We start from the raw sequence: 23,957 nt of genomic DNA on the forward strand, positions 1-23,957 counted from the left end.
CGCCCAGGTCCTCAAATGTTCTGTCTGTCACTGGGCCAGGTGAGGTCTCGCCGGGGAGTTCTCACTGGCACGTGGTATGTACGCATAGAAATGTCAGCCACTTCACCAGTCCCCAACTACCTACCCGTCGCTCTGGTCGTCGGAGACTACAGAGGTATGCAACACGTCTGTCGGCGGTGTGGCTCCTCGGGCCACTTTCGGGCTCAGCGCCTTTCTGCGGACGCTGCGGTGTCCGCGGCCACCATAGCGAGGGCTGTGATCTTCCCTGTCGGCGCTGCGGTGACAATCACCCGTCAGTGGCATGCCTTGTGCGCCGCTCCTATTCGAACTGTAGTCGGATACAACTTAAGTCTGCGATAAAGCTCCCCCCACATTTAGGACCAACGCACAGAATTCCTCGTCGACAAAACGTAGTCCGTTGTTAAAACTTCTCTCGTCGCCTAAACAAGAAGCTAATCACGTGAAAAGAGTTATAAGCTCAAGAATGTTTATACCTGACTTGTTTAAGAAAGCCAAACATTAACCAGCTGATTTATTTTACTTTTGTGACTGGCTAGCGGAGTAATACAGTACGCCGCGGACCGTGGCACAGCTGCTGTGTTGTTAAGTTGTATCCTAGAGATGCGAAGCCATGAACAAAGAAAACACTGAAATTTTGGGAACCAAAAAAAGAGGTTTTTGTCGTTTTTCTCGCCGATAAAAAATTTAAAACCAACCAAAATTTCTTATGGAATTTCAAGGTTTTGTGATTGCTTGCTTTCAGTCTAGGTTCTTTTTTTTTCCTTTGAAAACCACTACAGCGTGCATACTGAACGACTGGAGAGCAATCGTGATCGCGGATGCCAGGTAGTGCTTTTCAAACATTCGGGCCGCGAGTACGCGGGTTGAAGGCCAGGTCAAACAGATGCTCCAGGCTGAACTGCACACAGCTTTTATACTTGAACTCAGAGTTGAAGTAGAACAAAATGGCTGAAAATCCTGCATCGCGGCACACACGGCACAAAACAACATAGGCTGCTGCGTACGCACGCGGCTTTAGCCAAATACAAGCCCAGCTGGTTAGCGACAGAGATTGGGTAAGAAAGCTATATACAGTAACACTAAGCTAGATCAAGCGACATGGACTCGCACTGTCATCTAATGAACTGCAGGCGAAACCATTAAAGTTCCACTAAAGAAGAATCTGAACTCGTCTTTTTACCGGGGGAACTCTATCTACACTTTCCGGGCATTCTTAGAAACTTCGAATTATTGTCCTGTGTGGCCAATTGCCCGAATTAAATCGGATTAAACGTCCCGGCTCCCGCCATTCTTTTTAACTCAACGCGGTAGGTAGCATGAGTCGACCAACGCGCCAGCCAGTCCCGTGGCGGCTTGCCGCTCTGCCATCGGCGGAGAGATAAGTAAATCAAAGAGTCCGCGTGTATTTTTATTCCCGTGGGCCTAATTTGCGGCTATGTTGTCTGCGACTGAAGCTCTTTATTCACAGAAACCTAAACAACAAAATAAAAGCGAAAGCGAAGCCGCCACGTGTTACGTCTCGCCTACGACGCGCGGTATAGCCGGCACGGATGCCGCGGCTTCGTTCATCGCTGCCGCAACGCCTCCCGCCAAGCGCGTCCAGGCAGGTTTCAGTGCCACGTGTCGTCGTGCGTGCGTGTGTGTGTGTGTGCATGTTTTGCCCACGCTTGTCAAAGCGCGGCAGCCGGGGAGAGGAGCTCCCCAACTGGGAGGCGAGGAGGTCTGACCGGCGCCGGCCTGGCGGACGCGCCCGTCACGTCTGGACATGTTCAAGCGTCGCCGTATCGGACGCCTCTTCCCAAGCCGTTCCTTCTTGCCCTCGACTCCGAGGGTATAAAAGACAGCTGCGCCGGACGCCAAGAGGAGACTTCGATTTCTTCCTTCGAGTAACGTGGTCGCCCTGACCGGCTGCTCTTTTGCGATGCCAGAATAAACAAGTAGTTCTGTTGCCAGTCGACTCATCCTTTGCCGGGACCTTCGGATGTTTCCAGCTTTGCCCCAGGCCGCCAGGCCAACGCTACCCTTGGGGCTTGCAACCCATTTGCAACAACTGGTGGCAGCGGTGGGATTCCGACAACGGAGGCCAGCAGCGAAGATATGCGGTCAACTGTATGCTGAGCAGCTCAACGACCATCCGGGAGCAGTGCAACGAGCCCTGTGTGATGACTGGTTGCCTGCAGCGGAACGACTGCGCTGAATTCTTGGCTGCGAGGTTTGGTGAGTGCGGGACTTTCTTCTTCTGAGTTTTGCCAGGCTTTTGTTAGTGTCAGAAACAGAGCTGGTAATTGTGTTGTCGTTGCTGCCGGGTTAGTTTGCGGCAAGACAATAGTAGGCAGTAGAGAAAGCAGCATTCGGAGCAGCCATGGATTTGAAGTCGTTGCGCAAACCGAAATTGCTGGAGCTTGCAAGAGAGTTGGGTCTGGATGTCTCAGACAAACTCAGAAAACCAGAACTGCTAAGGGCTATTCTTGAGTTGGAGGCTGAGGATGACGAGCTGTCGGAATGCCTTGAGACCATTGAGGAGAGGGAGCAAAAAGAGGAGCGCGAACGTAAAGAGCAGAAAGACGAGCGCGAACGTAAAGAGCAAAAAGAGAAAGAAGAGCGCGCTTTGGAAATGAAGCGTCTCGAGGTAGAGATGGAACGCGCTCGTAATGGAAGTCAGGCACACGGTGCAGGAGAACGGGTATCGTTCAAAATGACTGACCTGATGCGGCCGTTTAAGCTTGGAGAGGACATTGGTTTGTTCCTGGTTAACTTTGAGCGAACGTGCGAGAAGCAGGGGTTCTCTCGGGAAACGTGGCCACAGCGCTTGCTCACTTTGTTACCCGCCGAAGCGGCCGACGTAGTCGCTCGCTTGAAGAGAGAGGAGGCAGAGGATTTCGACCAAGTGAAATCAAGTCTGCTAAAAAAGTACAGGCTGTCAGCGGAGGCGTTCCGTCGGAAGTTTCGGGAAAATGAAAAAGGCAGAAATGAGTCATATACAGAGTTTGCCTACAGGCTTATGTCAAACATGCAGGAGTGGCTCAAAGAAGAGAAAGCGTTTGGTGACCACTAGAAAATTCTGCAGTGTTTCGGGCTGGAACAGTTTTATAGTCGGTTACCTGAGAACGTGCGGTACTGGGTCTTGGATAGGCCAGACGTTAGTACAGTGGCTAAAGCCGCCGAGCTAGCCGAGGAGTTTGTGACGCGTCGGGCTCGCGGAGCTAAGGACGGTCAAAAGGGTGAATTTGGCTCCAAGTCTGAGAGGCCGAAGTTCACACCCATGAGAGCAAGGGGGGACACGAGTAGTGCGGATGCGAGTGAAAGCAGTCCGACCGAACGTAAGGAGACGGCGGCAGCCGAAGCCGAACGCAGAAAGCGGTTCGAGGCGAGGCAAGCGCGCGTGTGTTATACGTGCCAGAAGCCGGGTCACTTTTCGGCGCAGTGTCCAGAAACAAAAACAGAAGTCGTGTTTTTGTCATTATGCAGCACTGACGAGAACATGAAGCTTCTCGAGCCTTACATGCGAGACTTCCTCGTGAACGGGAAAGAGTGCCGAGTGCTTCGTGATTCCGCAGCTACAATGGATGTAGTTCACCCCTCTGACGTAGAACCCGATATGTTCACGGGCGAGTGCGCATGGATCAAGCAAGCCGTGGAAGCTCACAGCGTGTGTCTGCCCGTAGCAAAAGTGGTTATTGAAGGACCTTTCGGAGCAATTGAGACGGAGGCCGCAGTGTCATCTATGCTGCCCCCCCAGTACCCGTACCTATTTTCGAACCGGTCCGATCACCTCCTGCGCGAGAAGGGTCTTTTGTTTGGTGAGGCTAGCGTTCAGGCCTTAACCAGACCGAGAGTTCGGGAGCTCGCTGCAAAGGCGGTAGTTGCGGGGCCGACGTTGTCGAACAATGAAAAAGGGTCGGAGGCGCAGCAAGCTGATATTCCGAGCACGTCCGAACTGGATAAAATTGAGCCTGTAGCGTTGAAGGCACCAGGTACTGGAGAGGAAATGCCCGACAAGGGAAAGTTAGAAGAGCTTCCGGTCGAGCTTCCGGTACTAGGCTCAGTGACGAACAGGGAAGACACTGATCAGGTCATTAGTGACTTAATAATTAAAGCACCGCTGTCGGCTGAGCAGAAAACCGAACTACACCAACTCTTACAAGAGTTTCAAGGTCAGTTCTCTGAGAGGCCTGGTAGGACTTCTGTCCTTACTCATGATATAGAACTTACCTCCCCAGAGCCAGTACGATCCAAGGCGTACCGGGTGTCACCCCGCCAGCGCGATATTATGGAGGCTGAGGTAAAGAAAATGCTACAGCTCGGTGTTATTGAGGCGGGTGAGAGTGATTATACCTCCCCTTTGATTTTAGTTGAGGTACCGGGCAAGGAACCTCGTCCTTGCGTCGACTACCGCAGGCTTAATTCCATCACTAAGGATCAAATTTATCCGATCCCTAACATCGAGGAGCGCCTTGAGAAAGTTAGTAGCGCTCAGTTTATTTCCACCCTAGATCTTGTCAGGGGTTATTGGCAGGTTCCACTTACAGAAGAGGCTAGTAGGTATGCGGCGTTCATTTCACCAATGGGAACATTCCGTCCTAAAGTTTTGAGTTTTGGTTTGAAGAACGCGCCATACTGCTTTTCAAGCCTCATGGACAAAGTGTTGCGGGGACAGGAAGAATTCGCTTTACCGTATTTAGACGACGTAGCAATATTCTCCGCATCCTGGTCTGAGCATATGGCACACTTGCGGGCAGTGCTAACCCGCCTGCGCGAAGCGGGCTTGACAATCAAGGCTCCCAAGTGCCAATTAGCACAGGCCGAGGTTGCCTACCTCGGTCACGTGATTGGACAGGGTCGTCGCCGGCCCTCTGAAATAAAGGTGGCCGCTGTGCGAGACTTCCCGCAACCGCGTACGAAGACCGATATTCGGTCGTTCTTAGGTGTCGCCGGCTACTATCAGAGGTACATCCCCAGGTACTCCGATATCGCGGCTCCCCTGACGGATGCTCTAAGAAAAACAGAGCCCCAAACAGTCGTCTGGAGCGAGACCAAGGAAAGAGCTTTCAGTGCCCTAACAAGCCAGCCTGTGCTACGATCGCCAGACTACACAAAAGGGTTCGTTGTTCAGTGCGATGCTAGTGAGCGAGGCATGGGCGTTGTACTGTGCCAAAGGGACAATGGAGAAGTGGAACACCCCGTCCTGTATGCTAGTCGTAAGCTGACCTGTCGTGAGCAGGCATACAGCGCCACCGAGAAAGAGTGTGCGTGTCTCGTGTGGGCCGTTCAGAAATTGTCATGCTACCTAGCCGGCTCGAGGTTTATCATTGAGACGGATCACTGCCCTCTCCAATGGCTGCAGACCATATCTCCCAAAAATGGCCGCCTCCTGCGCTGGAGCCTCGCTTTGCAACAATATTCCTTTGAGGTGCGTTACAAAAAGGGGAGTCTCAACGGTAACGCCGATGGCTTAAGTCGAAGCCCCTAACGTAGGAATCCGCCTCAAAGTTGTTGGTTACTGATGTTTTCTTCCTGAGGCAGGATTTTTAACATATTGCTTTTGTTTAGTGTTTCAAAGTGATTATGTGCTTTCTAGTGCAATTTTCCAATTTGTGGACGCGTTCTGAGTGCTGCTTGACTACTGTAAGGAACTAGGCAGTAGTATAAAAGGGGAAAGAGCCTGGCAGAGCTTAGTGAGGGTTGTCTCGTGCTTGCTGACTGAGCGGTTGCGTTTCGGCGTAGTTCTAACGCTTGCTGGGAACGAGCACAAAAATGGCAACTCTCCTGAAGTGACTTTGCAGTGCCCTGTGTGATCCTGAACCTGAGAACGAGGCCTTCTCTGTGCGCTGCGCTCAAGCAACGTCGAGGGACGACCGGTTTCGTTTACGAGCATCATCGAGCGACATCCCTCTGGACAGCGGATGCAGTCCCCTGACCATCGGGATCTCCTTCTTCCGGCGGGGCGGTCTGTTACGTCTCGCCTACGACGCGCGGTATAGCCGGCGCGGATGCAACGGATGCCGCGGCTTCGTTCATCGCTGCCGCAACGCCTCCCGCCAAGCGCGTCCAGGCAGGTTTCAGTGCCACGTGTCGTCGTGCGTGCGTGTGTGTGTGTGTGCATGTTTTGCCCACGCTTGTCAAAGCGCGGCAGCCGGGGAGAGGAGCTCCCCAACTGGGAGGCGAGGAGGTCTGACCGGCGCCGGCCTGGCGGACGCGCCCGTCACGTCTGGACATGTTCAAGCGTCGCCGTATCGGACGCCTCTTCCCAAGCCGTTCCTTCTTGCCCTCGACTCCGAGGGTATAAAAGACAGCTGCGCCGGACGCCAAGACGAGACTTCGATTTCTTCCTTCGAGTAACGTGGTCGCCCTGACCGGCTGCTCTTTTGCGATGCCAGAATAAACAAGTAGTTCTGTTGCCAGTCGACTCATCCTTTGCCGGGACCTTCGGATGTTTCCAGCTTTGCCCCAGGCCGCCAGGCCAACGCTACCCTTGGGGCTTGCAACCCATTTGCAACACACGGGACTGGCTGAAAGGCACTCCACGCGTTGGTTGACTCCGCATACTACCGCGTTGAGTTAAAAAAAAAATGCGGGAGCCGGGACGTATAATCCGATTTAATTAGGGAAATCGGCCGCACCGGACAATAATTCGAAGTTTCTAAGAATGCATGGAACGTGTAGGTAGAGTTCCCGCGGTAAAAAGACGAGTTAAGATTGCTCCTCAGCGCATCTTTAACTACTACGGCCTATATCATCTAACGTGGACAGGGCTGCACAGTGCTGCATCTGTACTCTGCCAAAACGAACACAAGAAATAGTACTCCGAGCGCATGCCATTTCCTTAGCGTGGTAGACGGTTCTTGTCGTGACAGTGGTTCGCCCGCGGTCGGACGTTCGGGAACACTTTTCTGTGTGCTAAACGTCCACTGGCGGAACATAGTGAGCAGTATGCAAGTATTGCGATGTGCAGCGTGGATTTGCGAATGCCACATGTTTGGCGAGGCATCTCTTTGTGTGCAAGAAATGCCCGCTGGACATCAAGGAAATTTACAGTGAGGAAACAAAGGCCAATCATCCCGATTGTGTGTCAGCTCAGTCATCAATTGAAACAAGTGAGTCAGAACTCTGCAGATGCGATGCGATGGAAAGCAGCCATTGCCAAAAAGAATCATGACACGGTTTCTGGGAGCCCGCGCAAAGCTGTCTGCTCCTCATTGCACCAATTTCTTCAGCCATAACCTCACTAGCGTTGGACAATGCTCTGCTGTTCGACGCTCCACAAGCCTTCCATTCCATCAGAAACGAACTAGCAGCAAACCTGACGACCTCCGCGCTGACAAGCGAGGAACAGATTCGAGCAAAATAAATCGTCAGCAGGCATGAAAAGCTTTGTTTGCGACCAGTCCACATTGCTGATAATTTGCAATTATGCCGTGCCCTATTGCCTCCTGCTCATTCCATACAAGTTTGGGATAATGTGTCACCTTTATAGTCGGTGTCACCACTTATATGTCGACGTCACCACTGCGCTGTGGCTGAGTCGTTGAGGGCTGTGGGTGCGAGGTTCGAATCTGGTGTATCGCAGTCTTTTTTTTTAATTATAGTTGTGCAAGAATCAGAAACGAAGGCAACATTGTTTACCAGCTCCTTAAGCTCTGGAGTTAATTATTTATGGATTGGTCAAGATCACCCTCAAGGTCAAGCTTCACACAAAATCGTTGAGCCGGTTTGACCTCGTGAAGTAGTGCTTTCGAACCAAAACAATTTAATAATAAAAATTGGTTTTGGGGGAAGGAAACGGCGCAGTATCTGTCTCATATCGCTGGACACCTGAACCGCGCTGTAAGGGAAGGGATAAAGGAGGGAGTGAAAGAAGTAAGAGGTGCCGTAGTGGAGGGCTCTGGAATAAGTTCGACCACCTGGGGATCTTTAATGTGCACTGACATCGCACAGCACGCGGGCGCCTTAGCGTTTTGCCTCCATAAAAACGCAGCCGCCGCGGTCGGGTTCGAATCCGGGAGGTTTCAAAACAATTTCACCAAAACAATTCAACGGCAGTATACAGGTTACAGCAAGTGCTCTGCGGCCGCAGGGAACAAAGACCAGTCCTGCCCTTCTTTGTTCGTCCTCGTCATTTCGCGTACCCTAATCATGCAACCAGACCAACAAGCCCAAACCACAACTCTAGTTGTTTACGAGGAATTTTTGCTCTTCCTCTTGGTGATTCCAAATGCTTGGGCACAGCAACAGGAGGGTGCACTCCGCCATTCCACACACACACATAAACGACGGCTCCCATCCTCGCATCTTTCTGGTTGTCCATGCTCATGCACAAAATTCATGCTTCATAAAACAAAAATCCAGTTTCGGTATTGTGCGAAAAAAAATGCACAGCATTTTCTCGCGCTGCAGATCTCTAAACTTTTTCTTCACATCAAAATCTAATATGGCATCCTCTTGTCCGTGGCTGGCACTAACCACCAGACTGAGCTAATTACGCTATTAATTAGTACATTTTAGTTAACCAGCACATAATTAGAATGATTTTCATAGTAACTGGAGTCCGCCGCGGCTCGCAGTTCGGCCGCCATCTTGGATTCGAGAAACCGAAACTATGCCGCCATTTTGTCCCCTGACGTCATACTTGGGGTAAGGAGGGAAAGGGATGGAAGGGCACAACCAATATTGATAACCGCCATCTTGGATTCGAGAAACCGAGACTATGGCGCCATTTCGTCCCCTGACGTCATACTCACATAGTTCCAACTCTGGCCCCCATATTGGACAGTGACGTCATCATTGGCGCGTGGCAGGTGGTTGTTTCTACAATGCTATTGTAAATGGCGCTACAAGTCTCAGTGCGAGATGTGCTGTTTTCTAGCTGCTGCAACAGATGGCGCTGTGATCTCATGGTGGTAGCAGACCCCACGAAATCTCGAACCGTGATGGGTAAGAGCTAACGCTCTTAAAAGGAAAATATAACGGCATGCCACCGCAGACTATTGTGCAGATGATGATGGCGCAGTCATCGTTCCCGTTACCACAGCAAAAGCGCGACTTGAAGGAGAGCCTGTAGGGACGCAAATAGGCCTTAATGCGAGATGCGCTGCCATTAATTCTTGGGTACGTCCTGTCGCTCATAGATCATGCGCTGTATAGCGTATAGCCCGGATGTCGAATGCCACAGCCACTGAGCCACAAACTTGATAGGTATAGGGATGGCGGTATAAAGAACCGCCAGTGACAAATTGAGGGTTCTTGTATAAAGTTGTGTTCAATCACCTCCAGCAAATCCCACCTCCGTGTCACGTGCGCATCCTCAACAGCGACGAGGCAACAACAATGGCCATTTCCAACGGCATCCTGGCAATAGAGACCTCAAGAATACCGGTACCGTACCGTACCGCCAACGGCGCATGCGCAGACGACCCCGTTGGACCAGCTGCGCATGGACTTTTCGTGGTTGGCAGTAGTGGTGTATACGGTGCCTGTTGCAAGGTGAGGTTGTGCTAAAACTTTCTGATCAAGCGAATCACTGGCGCTCGCCTCATGTTTCACGTATGCCTGTGGCCGCAGTGCTCGTGTACCGAGTGTTCGAGAGTTTCAGCACAGCCGTACGGGTTAGTATACGGTCAAAACAGTAACGCGTTGCCGTGGTTGCCTAGCCTCATTTGCCGCACGATCGCTGTTTTTGTATGTATAGCGTGCGTCAGTGCTAAACCTCTGTTCGGAAATGCAAACGCCGGCCCCATTTGCGGCGGTCATTTAGCCTGACACGGGCCGTGGGCGTTACGCGGCTACAACGTAACGATTATGACGGCTGCCCCCCCCCCCCCCCCACCCTCACCCAGTCTGCTTCCGTGTTAAGTATTCCGCGTCCCCGTTGCGATGATTAATGACGCAGCCCCGAGGGAGCGGTTGCGGCGGAAGAGGTGAGGAGTGGCGGTCGATCCGTATACAGATACGCGCACGGCAGGGCGTATCATACACACACGTGCTCCTCGATCGGACAGCTCAGTGAGCCGATATATCGATAGGTCCTGCCGGCCATGGGCTGTCCACGGCTATAGGAAGGTCAAACGGGCTAGGGCGGCTCGCCGGCAGCGCAAACTGCAGTGGCCGCTGTTTGATGGAGTTGGTCGGCGATCTTATCGAAGCAAAACGGCTATAAGGCAGGCCCGTTAGATGCAAACGACCTGTATTATTGCGCGCGTTGCACACAGAAGAGACAGTTCATGCGTTTCGTGCATTCATGCGTTCACTGCGCGGTTGTGCTTATGGTGTTATACCTTTCCGCGTAACTTGAAACCTGCGCGGCCTTTCTGCAAGCAGACCGGCTTGAAATGAAGCGTGCGAATGAAAAACGACTCTACGGTTGCTCATGGACTTATCGCAGTTTTTATTGTGCAACTTGGTTTTCGCCGAACGAGGACTATATTGGTAATGTAGTAATAATAATAATGATATTAAATGCAGCCACAAGGGTATTAAGGTAGGAGGATCACAACCTTGAAAGAATGGTGAAGAATGAGCGCATTAAAGTAACTGACGAATTTCGGATTCAAACGCACATCGTGTTGCAGCATAATTAACCCAGCTTAATCATGACAGAGAAAAAGTAGGTGTGAATATCTAACATCAAAACGCTTGGTAACAGCAAGGCTGAGCATAATAACTTTGAAAAATACCATTAAGTACACGCACCTAAACAACGAAGATACTCAAGCACAATGAAGCCAGTCGGAATGGCTGCAGTGTATACGCTATCCTGAAAGATCCGAACAAGCACTTGAAGCTAATCAGCGCTGACGATAAGACCTTTCAACTGCAGAAAGCCGCGCTGCCGAGATCTGTGCTTATCATTTGCCTATATGCATATCAGCACAGTTGGTTTTTAGAGGGGACAAAATATGTTGCGATTACCAAGTCTGACATAAGTTGCGGTTATCGCGTTCTTAGGGTAGATAATACGAAATGTTTAGCATGCTGACATTTCAACATCAGTGTCGAATGGCTGCATGTAATTACGTCTACACTGTGTTCGATATTGCACGGTGCCTGAACGATCTCTTTAGAGAAGCTTGCACGATGATCAGACATACGGTGAGATAATCCATCCAAGTTAGTGTACATTATCTCTCGTTCAAGTTCGACGCATCTGTACACTCAGAATCGGTTTGAAAGGTGGTCAGTTTTAGGCGAAATATATCTGCAGGATGAGTAGACCTAAGATGTGTAATCCTTCGACGCTGGGCTCTTGTTTGTTTGCTGGCTCTGTTCCTCAAGCCAATACTTTTATTCGTGGCGTTGCGTTCGTCCTTACTCCGTAGCAGGTGTTCTTTCCTTTCCACACAGTGCAGACAGACGGCGATCACGGAGTCTTTTTCGGCACAGACGTCACGGATTTGAATTGAACTGCGGGGAAAATCGTATATAAAATTATTCAACAATAAATGCGCCTTTTGCTTCCGGAGAGACATCGGCGTACATGGAGAGAGCGATAGAATAGATTTTTACAAGAAAAAAAAAGAAAACTGGATTGAGTGTGTCTTTAAACACTTACCCATGGACCATAAGGAGCCCTTCGAGGGTGTGCAAGAGCCCGCTGAAGGAACTTGCTTTGCAAAGGGCCCTGCTGAATCATCCTCTTGCAAAGGTGTCACTTTTAGGGTGCCTAAGCCACCTTTTTGTCGATTTCGACCAACGCCTTATATACAGATATAGGCAACAGATATAGGCGCACAGATTCTCCGACGCAGATGCTGAGACCGGACGTGATACGCTAGCTAGTCGTGCGACGCTTTACCATCTGAACTTTCTGTGCATGATTTTGGATAACAAACTTGAAGTTGATTCTGCTACATACATTACCTTGAACACTTCCAGAGAAACGCGTCACAAAAATGAACCCACCATACAGGAATATTTCCGCGTAAATAATACCTTTATGTTCTTTTATCCGCGAGCTGTGCGAGAGTGGAACTCCCTTGTTGATTCAGTGATTGTACAGCCAACTACTGAGAGATTTCTGGCGCTAGCTGGCAAAAGTGTGTTGTCAGGAAACAAACTGTGATTTTTATTTACTTTTTCTAACATTTTTGGGTTTTTTCCATGTATTTGTATATTCCATGTATTTATTTGTATTTCTCCTGATCATTTATGAAAGGAAAAGGTAATGATTACTCATGGGTTACCTTTGTATTGCTTTATACAATGCCTATTCTTATTGTGCCCATAATTTTCAGTGTCCTTTTTGCATACTTGAAATAGTGTTGATGCCTGGTCGACTGTTTGTATGTGGCCAGAACCCACTCCTGTAAAAATCCTTGAAACAGGGATTGGCAGTATTGATAGATACATAAATAGATAGATAAATAAATAAGCAGTATGTACCCGCCGCGGTGGCTCAGTGGTGAGGGCGCTCGGCTACTGATTCGGAGTTCCCGGGTTCGAACCCGACCGCGGCGGCCGCGTTTCGATGGAGGCCAAACGCAAAGGCGCCCGTGTACTGTGCCATGTCAGTGCACGTTAAAGATCACCAGGTGGTCCAAATTATTCCTGAGCATTGCACTACGGAACCTCATTCTTTCTTCTTTCACTCCTTCCTTTATCCCTTTCTTTACGGCGCGGTTCAGGTGTCCAACGATATATGAGACAGATACTGCGCCATTTCCTTTCACCAAAAACCAATTTTCAATTCATGCAGTATCTCCCTGGGAACGCGCAAAAACACTACCCTGCGTTGATGACTTGGTTTTAATGGCCCAAGGACAACTTGGGTAAAAACCTCCACGACTCTAAAGTGTTTGGACTGCACAAGGTAAATGATGTGAGGAGTATTTACAGCGACAGCTTACAGGGCCATGAATTAAAAACAGTCGAAGTGGTGGTCAGAAAGATGGTATGGGCACACTGCTTGCACAGCAGTCTGACCGCGGGCCCCTTCCTTTTTCAAGGGGCCCGAGACTCTGGGCACGTGTCAGACCTTGGTAATACCCACGACCTTACTGTACAGTAGGCCGTGGTGCCAGGTCGTTCTCATACCCTCAAACCTGAGGGACTGCCTCAGGTTTTGTGAATGAAGTCGTGTGAGAAAGTTCTAGGTCGTTTATTATGACCTGGTTTTCTGGGCCTCTATCTGTTTATAAGATATAAGTTTTTACAGGCCTATAGCTACATCCTCGTTCTTTACGCGTTGTTTCTCTCTGCCCCGGAAAAAGGGGAGCGATCGAGCTAGACTTCACAACTGCTTTTATACTGTGAACGTGTGAACCGGAAAGTATTGACAGGAAAGGCATGAAAACAGAGCCTAGTTTTAGGCATCCACCATTGTTTGAACGGCCAAACTTCGTTCGGCCCCAGGCGGTAGTGGTTTATTGATAAATAATAAGAAAAACACAAGGAGAAAATGGTGGCGGCCTAGGGAATTGCTGTCTAATATCTTAAGCGCTTGAGCTGCGGTCGGCAGAAATAAAATAGGGAGGGGATATCGAGGTGAAGTACAGAGAGGAGCGATAGCGAGAAATGACAGAGCTCTAGTATACTTTAAATACGAATACGCCTATGTGAGTGTAAAAAAGGGAGTAAGCAGTCCTCCAGCGCACTTCTTTTTTAAAAAGGGTGGTGGTGGTGAAAGACTTATTGCCTCAAAAAAAAAAAGGCGCAAGGAGGTATGATTGGACCGAGTTTTAAGGGGCCGGCCCTCAGAAAGGTGGAGGTCCCTAGTACGGGAGCCCAGTGGCGTCGGCCGCTGCCCGGGCGCGCTCAACCAGGGCCTTTTGGGCCTGTAGGTCAGAGTAGCCGAGCAGGGTCGCCTCCCAGCCCTCCCGGGTGGGGTTGGGGTGAGGGGAATAGCAGGGTTGGAGGGGCAGGCCCACACCATGTGGTAGATGTCCGAAGGCTTCTCCGCACAGTGCAGTCCGAGAAAGAAGGGTCGAAGTGTTTGAGAGCTGCCGGGCACAGCAAAGTATAAGTACACAGGCGGGGGCAGAAGCCGCTCATCCGCTTTTAATAGACCTTTACACGGGCGAGGATACAGGCCCTGCCCAGACTGACAGAGTAAAACAATGTCTTTGAAAGCGTAAGCCGGAGTGAATTCGAATTCCTGATCGTCGGGGTCGGAGGGGAATGCCCGGGGTGCGCTAGAGGGCAGCTTGCTCTTTTTTACTCCTTTCTGCTTAGAGTGCACTTATTATACTCGGAGGTACACGTTTTCTCTCTCTCTCCCCTCGCGTGCCGTGCAGCCGTGGCCATCAACTGCTACACGTGCAGCAGCGTAAACGGCACCAACCCAAACTGCCACGACCCGTTCCATCCGGCGCATGCCCGCTACGTGATCGACTGCACCGTGCCCAAGGACGGCCATGTGGGGCGCTTCCCGGCACACTTCTGCGTCAAGGTGGTCGGCAGAACCAGTGAGTATACTTCGATATACGCGCAGATGCGGCCCCGCGTTACGTACTCGCCAGACCGAGAAAGTGACGCTTAAAGGGACCCTCAAATGATTTCGATGGACATATTCTAGCGCAATAGGTCTGTAGAGGTGGTTTTTTGCGGGTATTCAAGGCTCGCCCAGACTAGACTGCCCACTGAAGTCATCGAGGTGCGGGACGCGGCGGCGAGGTGTCGCCCTAATCGGTTGCGAGCTATTGTGAGCAGGGATTTTTTTTAATTATTTATAAATTGTAGTGTCCATGCAGAGCTTTCAAATTTCACTCGAATACTCGCAAAAACCACCTCTACAGATCTGCTGCATTATAATATGGCCATCGAAATAATTTCAGGGTCCCTTTAATGTTCTGCAGCCACGTCGTACACTCAGGACTTCGGAGTCCTTCTGAATGAGGTCTGTCGCCCACTGACACAATTCTCAGTCGCACTTCCAGCCCTGCAAACAACAATAGTGGTTACAAAGATGCACTCATATGGCTGAACAGCGGAGGAAATAAAACGCAGCGAAATATGGAGAGGAAACGTTCGTTACAGAGACAAAAATATTTGGTTTATGGGGGTTTTAACATCCCAAACTACTCAGGCTATGAGGGACGCCGTAGTGAAGAGGTGCGGAAATTTCGACCGCCTGCGGTTCTGTAATGTGAACTGAGATCGCACAGTACACGGGCCTCTAGAATTTCGCCTCCATCGAAATGCGACCGCCGCGGCCGGGATCGAACCCGCATCTTTCCGGTCAGCAGCTGAGCGCCATAACCACCGAGTCGCCGCGGCGGAATAGAGAAAAAAAATTGGCGGTGGTTTAGCTCTGGCTAAACCTGGAGTGACGCGATAGCAACAGCTAGCTGAGTGGAACTTGGTCACGTGACCAACCATGTGATCAGCCATGATGTCGCCGGCAGCTGATCCGCACCACGTGACAGCGTGGCGGCGCCGCCACACTGAAGGCTCGAAATGCTACCGTAATGCAGCTATCGCTACAAAAGAGCAGCGTCGATTAAAGAAACGCGAGTTAGGTACTCTGCCTGCAGGAAGTTAATTGAAGGGTACAACCTTGAGCAGGGAAACGAAATGGCGCTGCGAGAGGCAGTGGGGTGGACGGGAGCGATCTACCAGAGCCCATATAGATGATAGATAACTAGTATCATCCCCTTTGTATCAGGTGGGGGGGGGGGTCCTAAGTGCCACCTAGCCATTAATTCCTAGTGTGCTCAAATACTTTGCATTCACTGTCAATTTTCTTCCCTCATCTAAAGATAAGATTTCACCCTTCCCCCTGCTTCTCCTTTTGGAAAGTTGAGCACGCCCTGGCTGTTCCTAAACCTCAGTGCATCTCAGATATCTGTGGTGGCCTCGTGCACGGAAGACTGGTAGTGTTACAATTATTTGTGGCGCAGCCGACGTCACAGGTGCAGCGCTGCTGCTTTGCATGCGAAGATTTTTCTGAGGTGCCATGTGCTAGAGTCACTGCATCCATGTGCAGGCAACTAGTGCCATTTTCCCGTGCACTCTGGTACTGGCGCTGTCAATGGCGGCAAGCGATCAGCATAGCGTGTACTGTGCTACGCTTAAATTCATAGCGATCCCGTTGATGCCATGAAGTAGCAAAATGTTGGGCGACTTACCGAATATTTTCCGGGCGAATTATGCGACGATCGAGTTTTCAGTGTAGTGTTGCATCCGAAATAATGCTAGACTTGCATCTGTAGCTGTGAATTTGAACAGTACAAGGAAAATTTGCTGCTTCTGATCCATCGTAACTTGCGGCTCAAGCAACAACAAACGAAGTGCCGAACACCGCCGGCAATGCCCTGGCACAAGGGGCGGGTTTCCCGCAGAGCTTGGAACATAATGACGAACTGGAGGAGCCGGCTCTTCTATTTCGTTCCGTGCTCTCAGATGCCGCCCTCTCCCGGGGTGAAGCGTCAGCGGTAGCTGAATCATGCTCAGCCTTTGCCATCCCCATGAAAGTACGTACTCCTCTAGGCGATACCTGAGCACCCGAGTCATGTGACCACAGACGGCTGGAAGTTAAGACCGTCCCCTTTGAAATCGGGTGGTGGCAGGAGTGTATTTATAAGGGGGGGAACACCGCCCGCCACCAATAGAGAAATTTTACTCATGAAAATCATGCCGAATCCCTTTTTTTTTTACAAACACAGTCGAATACATGGCTCAAATTTTCCACCAATATAGACTGTATAGTTAACCCCTGAGTTGTTGGCTGGACGCCTGAAAGCAAGGCGTTTTCGTTTTCATAATAGAGGCCTATAGCGCATTGCATACCCCTACTGCTTAGCGCGTGCCGCCAGTGCACATTTATTGATTGGTCCAAACATGGCAGGCATGCGTGCAGCTGGCCAGTACCTGGCACCCTCAAGGCGACCTGCGCATCTGTACCGATGGCGTGCGCTATACTGCAGCAGTACGCACTATGCTAAGCGCCTTTTTTAGGTAAGCCGCGTTTTGGCCGCTATGCTACAAACACTGTCGTCTACTGCAGATTGTTAAATTTAGGCACGACAGCTAATGAACTGCAAAATCTTGTGTAGTGTGAAATTACGGTGACAGCTGACACACGTGCGTTTTTCTACTATTCAGTACAATATGTGTGTGCATGCATACTTCTTAACGTCAGGTACCCCATCTGGCATTAATTCTTCCCCGACAACGCCACAGTGGACACCAATGTCGAGATGGTGATCCGGATCTGCTCTCTGGAGACCATGGACAATTCATGCGGCGTGTTCCGATATGGGGATGACATTCTGCGCGGGTGCATTCTGACATGCAACAATGACGGATGCAACACGGCTCCACCCCCTTTGCGACGCCACGCCCCTCTGGCCTTCCTATTGGCCGTCCTAGCCTCTTCCCGCAAAGTGCTGCTGACTCATCCCCTGTGATGACCGGACTGGACACAAGGACTGTGCTTACCTCCGGCATAACCGTAGCCAGCGTTGTACTTGAGACACACGCCGTGTCTGCTGCTGTTGTGTATTGCCCTTTCTCGCACTTAACTGAGTGCACAGCAGCCCGATATAGGAGGGAACTTCTGGATTGTGTTTACCCGCAATTTTCACCGTTGGAGGAACGCTCAAGGGCAGCTGTGGCAGTTGTATTATGTATCTTGATGGAAATCTCCACAACGTGCACTACGTTTTCTATTGCGGGAATAACTGAAATTAACATTTTCCTGAGGGCAGCCAAATGGCTGTGAAGATATTTTCCTCCCATCTTTGTAGTTAAAAAAAATTTAGTCCTAGCTGGGATTGAGACAAATCTTTCTTGAACTACAACCTGAGAAAGCTGTTCAGACTTTCCTAGCAGCCATTTGGCTACACTGAAATGGACGTTAATTGTAGTTATACCCCTACAGTGGCAGCTGTGCACTGAAGAGTTGTATTACGGAGAACAAAGTACTTGTTCATACCGGTGCCCAAGCAGTGAGTGACACCCGCATACTATTTACACCTTCCCTCTTATATCAGGCTGTCCTGTTGAGCCACTAGCTCATTTTACATGAATATATGTAGATTCATTGTAACGAAGCTGTTAAGTTTCTCTTATATGCTGGTTACGTAAAGCAGCCTGACAGGCTGATGCAGACTGTTCCTGTGATGACCGTTAATCAGCATTACCGTTTGTTGCCCAAGGTACCCCTCCAGGTGAGTACCTCTCTCTGTAGGAAATGCCATGCCAACAGTTGTGCTGTCAAACAGCTGAAAGAGGTACGATGTTTAATTCAATTCAAACGTCATAGCTACCAGTGTAGCCATGATGCTGGTTGTTGCGAGACTGCCCCGGATGTTTGTTTGTTGCAGCACAGTGTGATAATGTCATAGAAACTGCACCCACTTGCAGCTGAATGACAGCCGCATAGCATTTACTTCATTTGGTGCCGGATAAAATTGTGCACAAAGATGCTCTTTTAAACTAGAAAATCTGTTCTTACACATCAGACTGCACTTCATCCCTAGGAATTTCACCATTTAGATTCGATGGCTAGCTGCGCATTTTTGAATACTACATGCCAGACATATACTGCAGTAAGTTTTCCAGAAGTAAAGAACCCACCGCACCTGTGACTAGGATCTGGTTCCAGGCTGTGTGGTGGGTCTTTTGAGACACACCCTGTGCCGCGATGGAACATTCACACTTGGGCATTTGATGTTAAAGTGCTACACCAGGGGTTTTTTGAACATTCTGAGTTGATGTCACGTCACATTCCACAGAGTCCCTCTCGGCCACCATAAGAAAAAAAGTCTTTAGTTTGGTTTGGTTTATGGCGGTTTAACGTCCCAAAGCAACTCAGCCTATGAGGGACGCCGTAGTGAAGGGCTTCGGAAATTTCGACCACCTGGGGTTCTTTAACATGCACTGACATTGCACAGTACACGGGCCTCTAGAATTTCGCCTCCATCGAAATGTGACCGTCACGGCCGGGATCGAACCTACTTCTGCACCGGAAAAACTGTTTGCTTACTGCTAGGAAATAGATGGCTTGCGCATGATGTCATGGGCACCATGGCAGCAAGCTGGAGCAGCTGGATGTTGATAATTGGATTGCAGAGATGCGCAGATTTCTGCTGTGCTTCTAGCCTGTAAACGTCTCACACAAACCTGCATTTACACTGTTAGCACAGGTATAACAAGTGTGAATGCAGCAGCACTTCGGTGGCAGCGAATTTTTCTCGGTCTTGAAGTCGAACGCCCAAATGTGAACGTACCACGGGGCTTTAGAGAGTGTGAAAGACAGTTGTTACCCCCAACAATGCTCAGCAATGCCAAGTGCAGGCACCACAGAACAGCCCAACATTAACCATAACTAGTGACAAACAATGGGCTGTTCACCTGTGTTATATGTTGTACTGCGAAACCAAACTTAAATTAAACAGGACCTTGCAGTCTTGTGTGCTTGCACATAAACATAGAGGAACTTAGGAAGCATAGTGGGATGAAGCACAGCTAATGCACACACACACGAGTACAACACACGCCGTGAATTCAACAAGTATGTTGATCAATCCACTAAGTTCAACACACTTTGTTTCGCTCAAACTGCTTTACTGGGTTCGACAAAATATGAACGGTAGCCATGATGTTTTAGTTTTCAGGCCCAGAAAAGCCCCATTTATTACAAGAACGATGAGACGGCAGAAACCAAAGCCACTATGACAGAGTTCCATCACTACGGCTACATAATTAATGCGATAAAATTAGAAGCTTTAGTAGGAAAAAATGTGTCGTCGCTCGTAAAATTTGCCCATTGGCTGGAGAGAAGTGACGTCACTTGCAGTAAAGGCATGAACAGCTTTAATGCTGCCGCACTGCCAACTCATAATGTAATTAGATGTCCTTGTGAATTTTTTTCATTCAGCACATATGGATTAAAAAGTAAAGAGAAAGGCCGTCATATAGTGGCAGCAACACAGTTTGCAGTTTGCGACAACCAGAAAATGTGTCAACTTAGGACAAGGCACAAAGCACATATGTAACACTAAAAACCACAAAAGATGCTAATCGTGTAGTCGAATTTGCAGAAAACAATTTATTAAAAAAACAGGCACCATACACACCAGCACAGTCGGTCATGTGCTCTTTTCTGCTAGAATGCAAAATATCTGACTCTTGTACAATGTCTTTCCTCGACTTTGATTTTCAATGAACCCTGAAATGGCGCACAACTTGCCGGACTGTTTATTTGGGGAAAATTTTGGCTTGGCCAACTTTTGACATTGTCTATTAAGTGTGAAAACAATACGAAGAAAACAGATATCTAATCTCTGTGCGCATTTGCTCTTGCGTTTTAAATTTTTATTTTTTTTCCTGAGGGTGTCAAATGAGTTGTTGCTACCACTAGGCTTGATCCTTCAGCTTCTCTAGTGAACTCTATATCCTGTGCTGTTTCATCGATTGTTGTCAATGCGAGGTAGTCGTGGAACTCCATATACAGTATTGTGCATCGTTATCGCGAAGACTTCAAAAAATTGTTTTGCCTCAACCGCTGGCTTGTTTGTGCAAAAACTGAGCACAGAGCTTGCGTATTGTGGTAAATTTTGCCTCGTTGCAAGTTTTACAGCAACACTTACTTGATTCAGCCACAAATGATGCGACTCTGTAATTTTCTGTGCAGAGATCGACGAACTGAAAGCCGCCGCCGCTGGACTTCCGCAAAGGGCGGCAGTGGCACCATTAAGGGAGCTGTGCAGCTTATAAAGCTGACATCGGTGCCCTTCGTGTCGTGGCACTTTACTATGCTACCTACAGATGGCGCCACTAACGCCCTTCGGCAAAACCCCAGAGTTGCCAGCTTTCGGTTCGTCGATTTTGAGGCAGACGATTCCGGGTTTGCATCATGTGCGGCTGAACCAGGTAAGTACTGTTGACAAGCTTACTACGAGACAAAAGTGGCAATACCCAAGTTCTGTGCGCAGTTTCAATGTAAACGAACCAGCGGTTGAGGTGAGAAAAGTTTAAGTCTTCACGATAAAGGTGCACAACACTGTATTGTTCACGAAAAGGCCTCAATTCTTTCTGACTGTCTTATCATTACCATTTTTGCCCTCCTTTACATTCTTTCTAATGCATGTGGGTCTTGCCTGCCTTCAATATTCCTGCTCTAATTGATGGTCTATGTTTCAATGTTGAAGAGTGAGTAAGGGATGTGCAAGGGTATGCCTGGAAGTCGATGTGTGATTTTATGGGAGTTCCATGCACAGAACTTTATGAGTATATAAACTGCGGAAAAGTTTCTGTAGCTGCACAGTGAAAGCAGGAGGTGACGGCTTTAACAAATGCACTGTTAACACGCACTCGTAAGCCAACCACATAGGTCTGGAATGTGTCAACTCGGGTGCCCGTGAAAATAGTGCTTCTAGCTAGGCAAAAGTACAAGTACCGGAGCACATGATACATGTTTTTCTGTGTATCTTCGCAGATTGCGCACATTTTCAGACAAGTCTTTCGGATTGATGTTGTGATTAGCCACATGCACCTGGATAACTAGTTCCACTGCTCATTGTTATTAGTCCTGAAACACCTTTCAGGGCAAGTAACGAAATCTGTTGTCTTAACTACTCCAGCATTACTCTTAAAACCAACAATGAATGTATAATGTACAGAGGCATGAAGGTGTGGTGGCTTCACCGAGTTAATGTACACTGAAGGGGAAAGATTAAAAGGAGCTGACGTTTTACATGATAAAATTTGTACAGTTTATAAACTAAAGCAGTTACGAAAACTTTAAATAACAAGCAACCATAAGAAAAAATTTAGTTTCTGTCTAAACATTGCACCTAAGGTGCGACTCGGTAGCAAGCAAAAAACTTCCTCGTGGTAAGACATCTGCAACTTTAATGTAGCTGCTTTATTAACTGTGCATTCACAGGATTAATAGAAAGTAGTGCAAAACTGGATTAATCAACAACTGAATCTACTCAACATCAAGGATACTCAAATCACACTGTTAAGCCACCTTGATCTTTGTAAACACTGTTGCATTTATATTTAAATTCAGTGGTGTAAAGATACTCAGCCTACATGAATCTTGCAATGAAAAATAAAGCAAGATAACATGTGGCCCTGTACCCCAAAACTTATTCTCTGTAAATAGCCGCATAGTACTTGGTTTAACTGCAAGAATACCTGTTCTACAATTTCAAAGTTTAAACCGCTCATCCCATTTATATCTTCCAGAGGGAAAACACAGTGTGTGATTGATAACCATTGCTAGACACTGTCATTCAAGCCAATGCAGCAACGCTTAAATGCAGAGCCACAAGTGTTTTGACACAAAGCATTTTGCCACCACTGTGACAGCGGGAAAAAAATAAAATAAAACATGAACATACATTAACGAGAAGCATTTACTTGATGGTTGACGCAGCTTTATTGCAGGCATACATTTAACATCCCCCTTCTACCAAGGATGTCCAAAGGTCATTTGCGAAAACATGTCACCTTAAATTAGACGCTAACTATCATTGTTAAAGAGATTGATGTATACCATTTGAAACGTCTCGCGTGATGAACGCCATCACTTGTGCAATACTGCCTGCAAGTTGTCTGGGATTTTGGAGACAGCTCTAGCTAGGGCCCACTCTAATTTCCATATGCAAACATGTAGGGTGTGCAGGAGAAATGATGTCACTAGGCGACAGGTGCTCTGACTGAGGTGGAATTTGTTGCCTTACAGGAAAAACAGTTGAACCCCAGAGACTTAGAGAAGCAGAATTGATCAATTTCCAAAAGCCTTCTCAAGTCTGTGACTTTCAGCAATTTTCCAGCAGTGCATGATAATGATTTTTCAGCAGCAGTGCAGAGCATAACGGGTCCTCTGAGGCTTTCACAGGCAGTGCTTTGAGCACAGTAGATTTAACAGAGTCTCCTTCTGTCAGCACTAACCAATAATTGTGAATAAGGCCTGCAGTCTCTGCACTCAGGGTGTGCTATCTATGGTAACGTGTTCCGGGTAAGCCTATGCCACAGAAAATTGTCAGGCGAGGGAACTACGGAACAGCTACGCTTGCCAGAGATGACTGTAAAAAGAGAGAATTTTTCTTTTATACAGTGAAAGAAAACTAAGGACTTAGATCAAAATACTGTTTCCACTGAGTGCTCGAGACTAGCCTTTCACTTTTTGATGGCAACATACTTCACTGAATCAGGGTGACCATTGCCTAATGAAAGAATTTCTAAACTGCCTGTGCACTACAACAGGAAAAATAAAATATTGGGCCCAACAGAAGCTTCTTCTCAGCGGGATACCCTGAGGCTGGAACGTCTTGATGAAGTCAATGCTAGCTCATCATTTCCGTTCTCAGCAGGCTCAATTTACACACAGGTGATATGTGAGCAGTGGGTTTTTAGTGAGAGGTTAGGCAGTGGGCAACATGCAGAGTGTCGAAAAATTTATCTAAATGGAATAATATTGATCATGATACATGCCACTTGAGCTGACATTATCATGTCAAGGTGTGACATTTAAATCTTTGCGATGATGAAAGTCCCGATTGCCCAAAAGCCTTAAAGAAGCCGTGTCCCTGTAGCTTTGGCCCGCAATGCCAGGCTGTGATTTAACCACTTGATGTGAGTGAAGACACTAGAGCACACGGATTCATTTTGTCAGTGTCATTGTACAGAACATCGTATGTCATGCCAATATGACCTCTATGTGCCCTATTTTTGCCTTCCAGTTCTAGACGTTTGTGTTAATTGTTGTCACCCGATGACTCTGCCTTTTATGCAATCTCTCTTGGTAAACCTGATAATGCTTCAGCATCTTTCAGTCTTCCTTTTCCTGTGTAATCGATTACTCAGCTTTCCTGTGGTTTCTTTCATTTCTGCTCATCAGCTGTGGACTTAAAAGCTGATTGTGGGAAGTCTTTTCCCTCAGCAATGTAGTGACTCCCATGAGTATGTGCCAATTACGTTAATAAAAATGTTTTAGACCACTTCCCGGGGAACAGCTGGTCTCAAGTGCTTGGAGTCCATTGTACACC

At 48.4% G+C, this 23,957-nt stretch overlaps 1 protein-coding gene across 1 annotated transcript in view; it reads left to right on the plus strand.

The window, feature by feature from the left end:
* Nucleotides 1-23,923, plus strand: part of LOC144107910 (UPAR/Ly6 domain-containing protein bou-like) — a 47,528-nt gene extending 23,605 nt beyond the window's left edge. The window contains exons 2-3 of the mRNA XM_077641140.1: nucleotides 14,247-14,417; nucleotides 17,134-23,923. Of these exons, the coding sequence (XP_077497266.1) occupies nucleotides 14,247-14,417; nucleotides 17,134-17,360 (398 nt within the window). The 3' untranslated portion in view covers nucleotides 17,361-23,923. The remainder of the gene's footprint in view (nucleotides 1-14,246; nucleotides 14,418-17,133) is intronic.
* Nucleotides 23,924-23,957: the final 34 nt, after the last annotated feature.

Source organism: Amblyomma americanum, chromosome 10, assembly GCF_052857255.1.
Source record: "Amblyomma americanum isolate KBUSLIRL-KWMA chromosome 10, ASM5285725v1, whole genome shotgun sequence".
Taxonomy (NCBI): domain Eukaryota; kingdom Metazoa; phylum Arthropoda; class Arachnida; order Ixodida; family Ixodidae; genus Amblyomma; species Amblyomma americanum.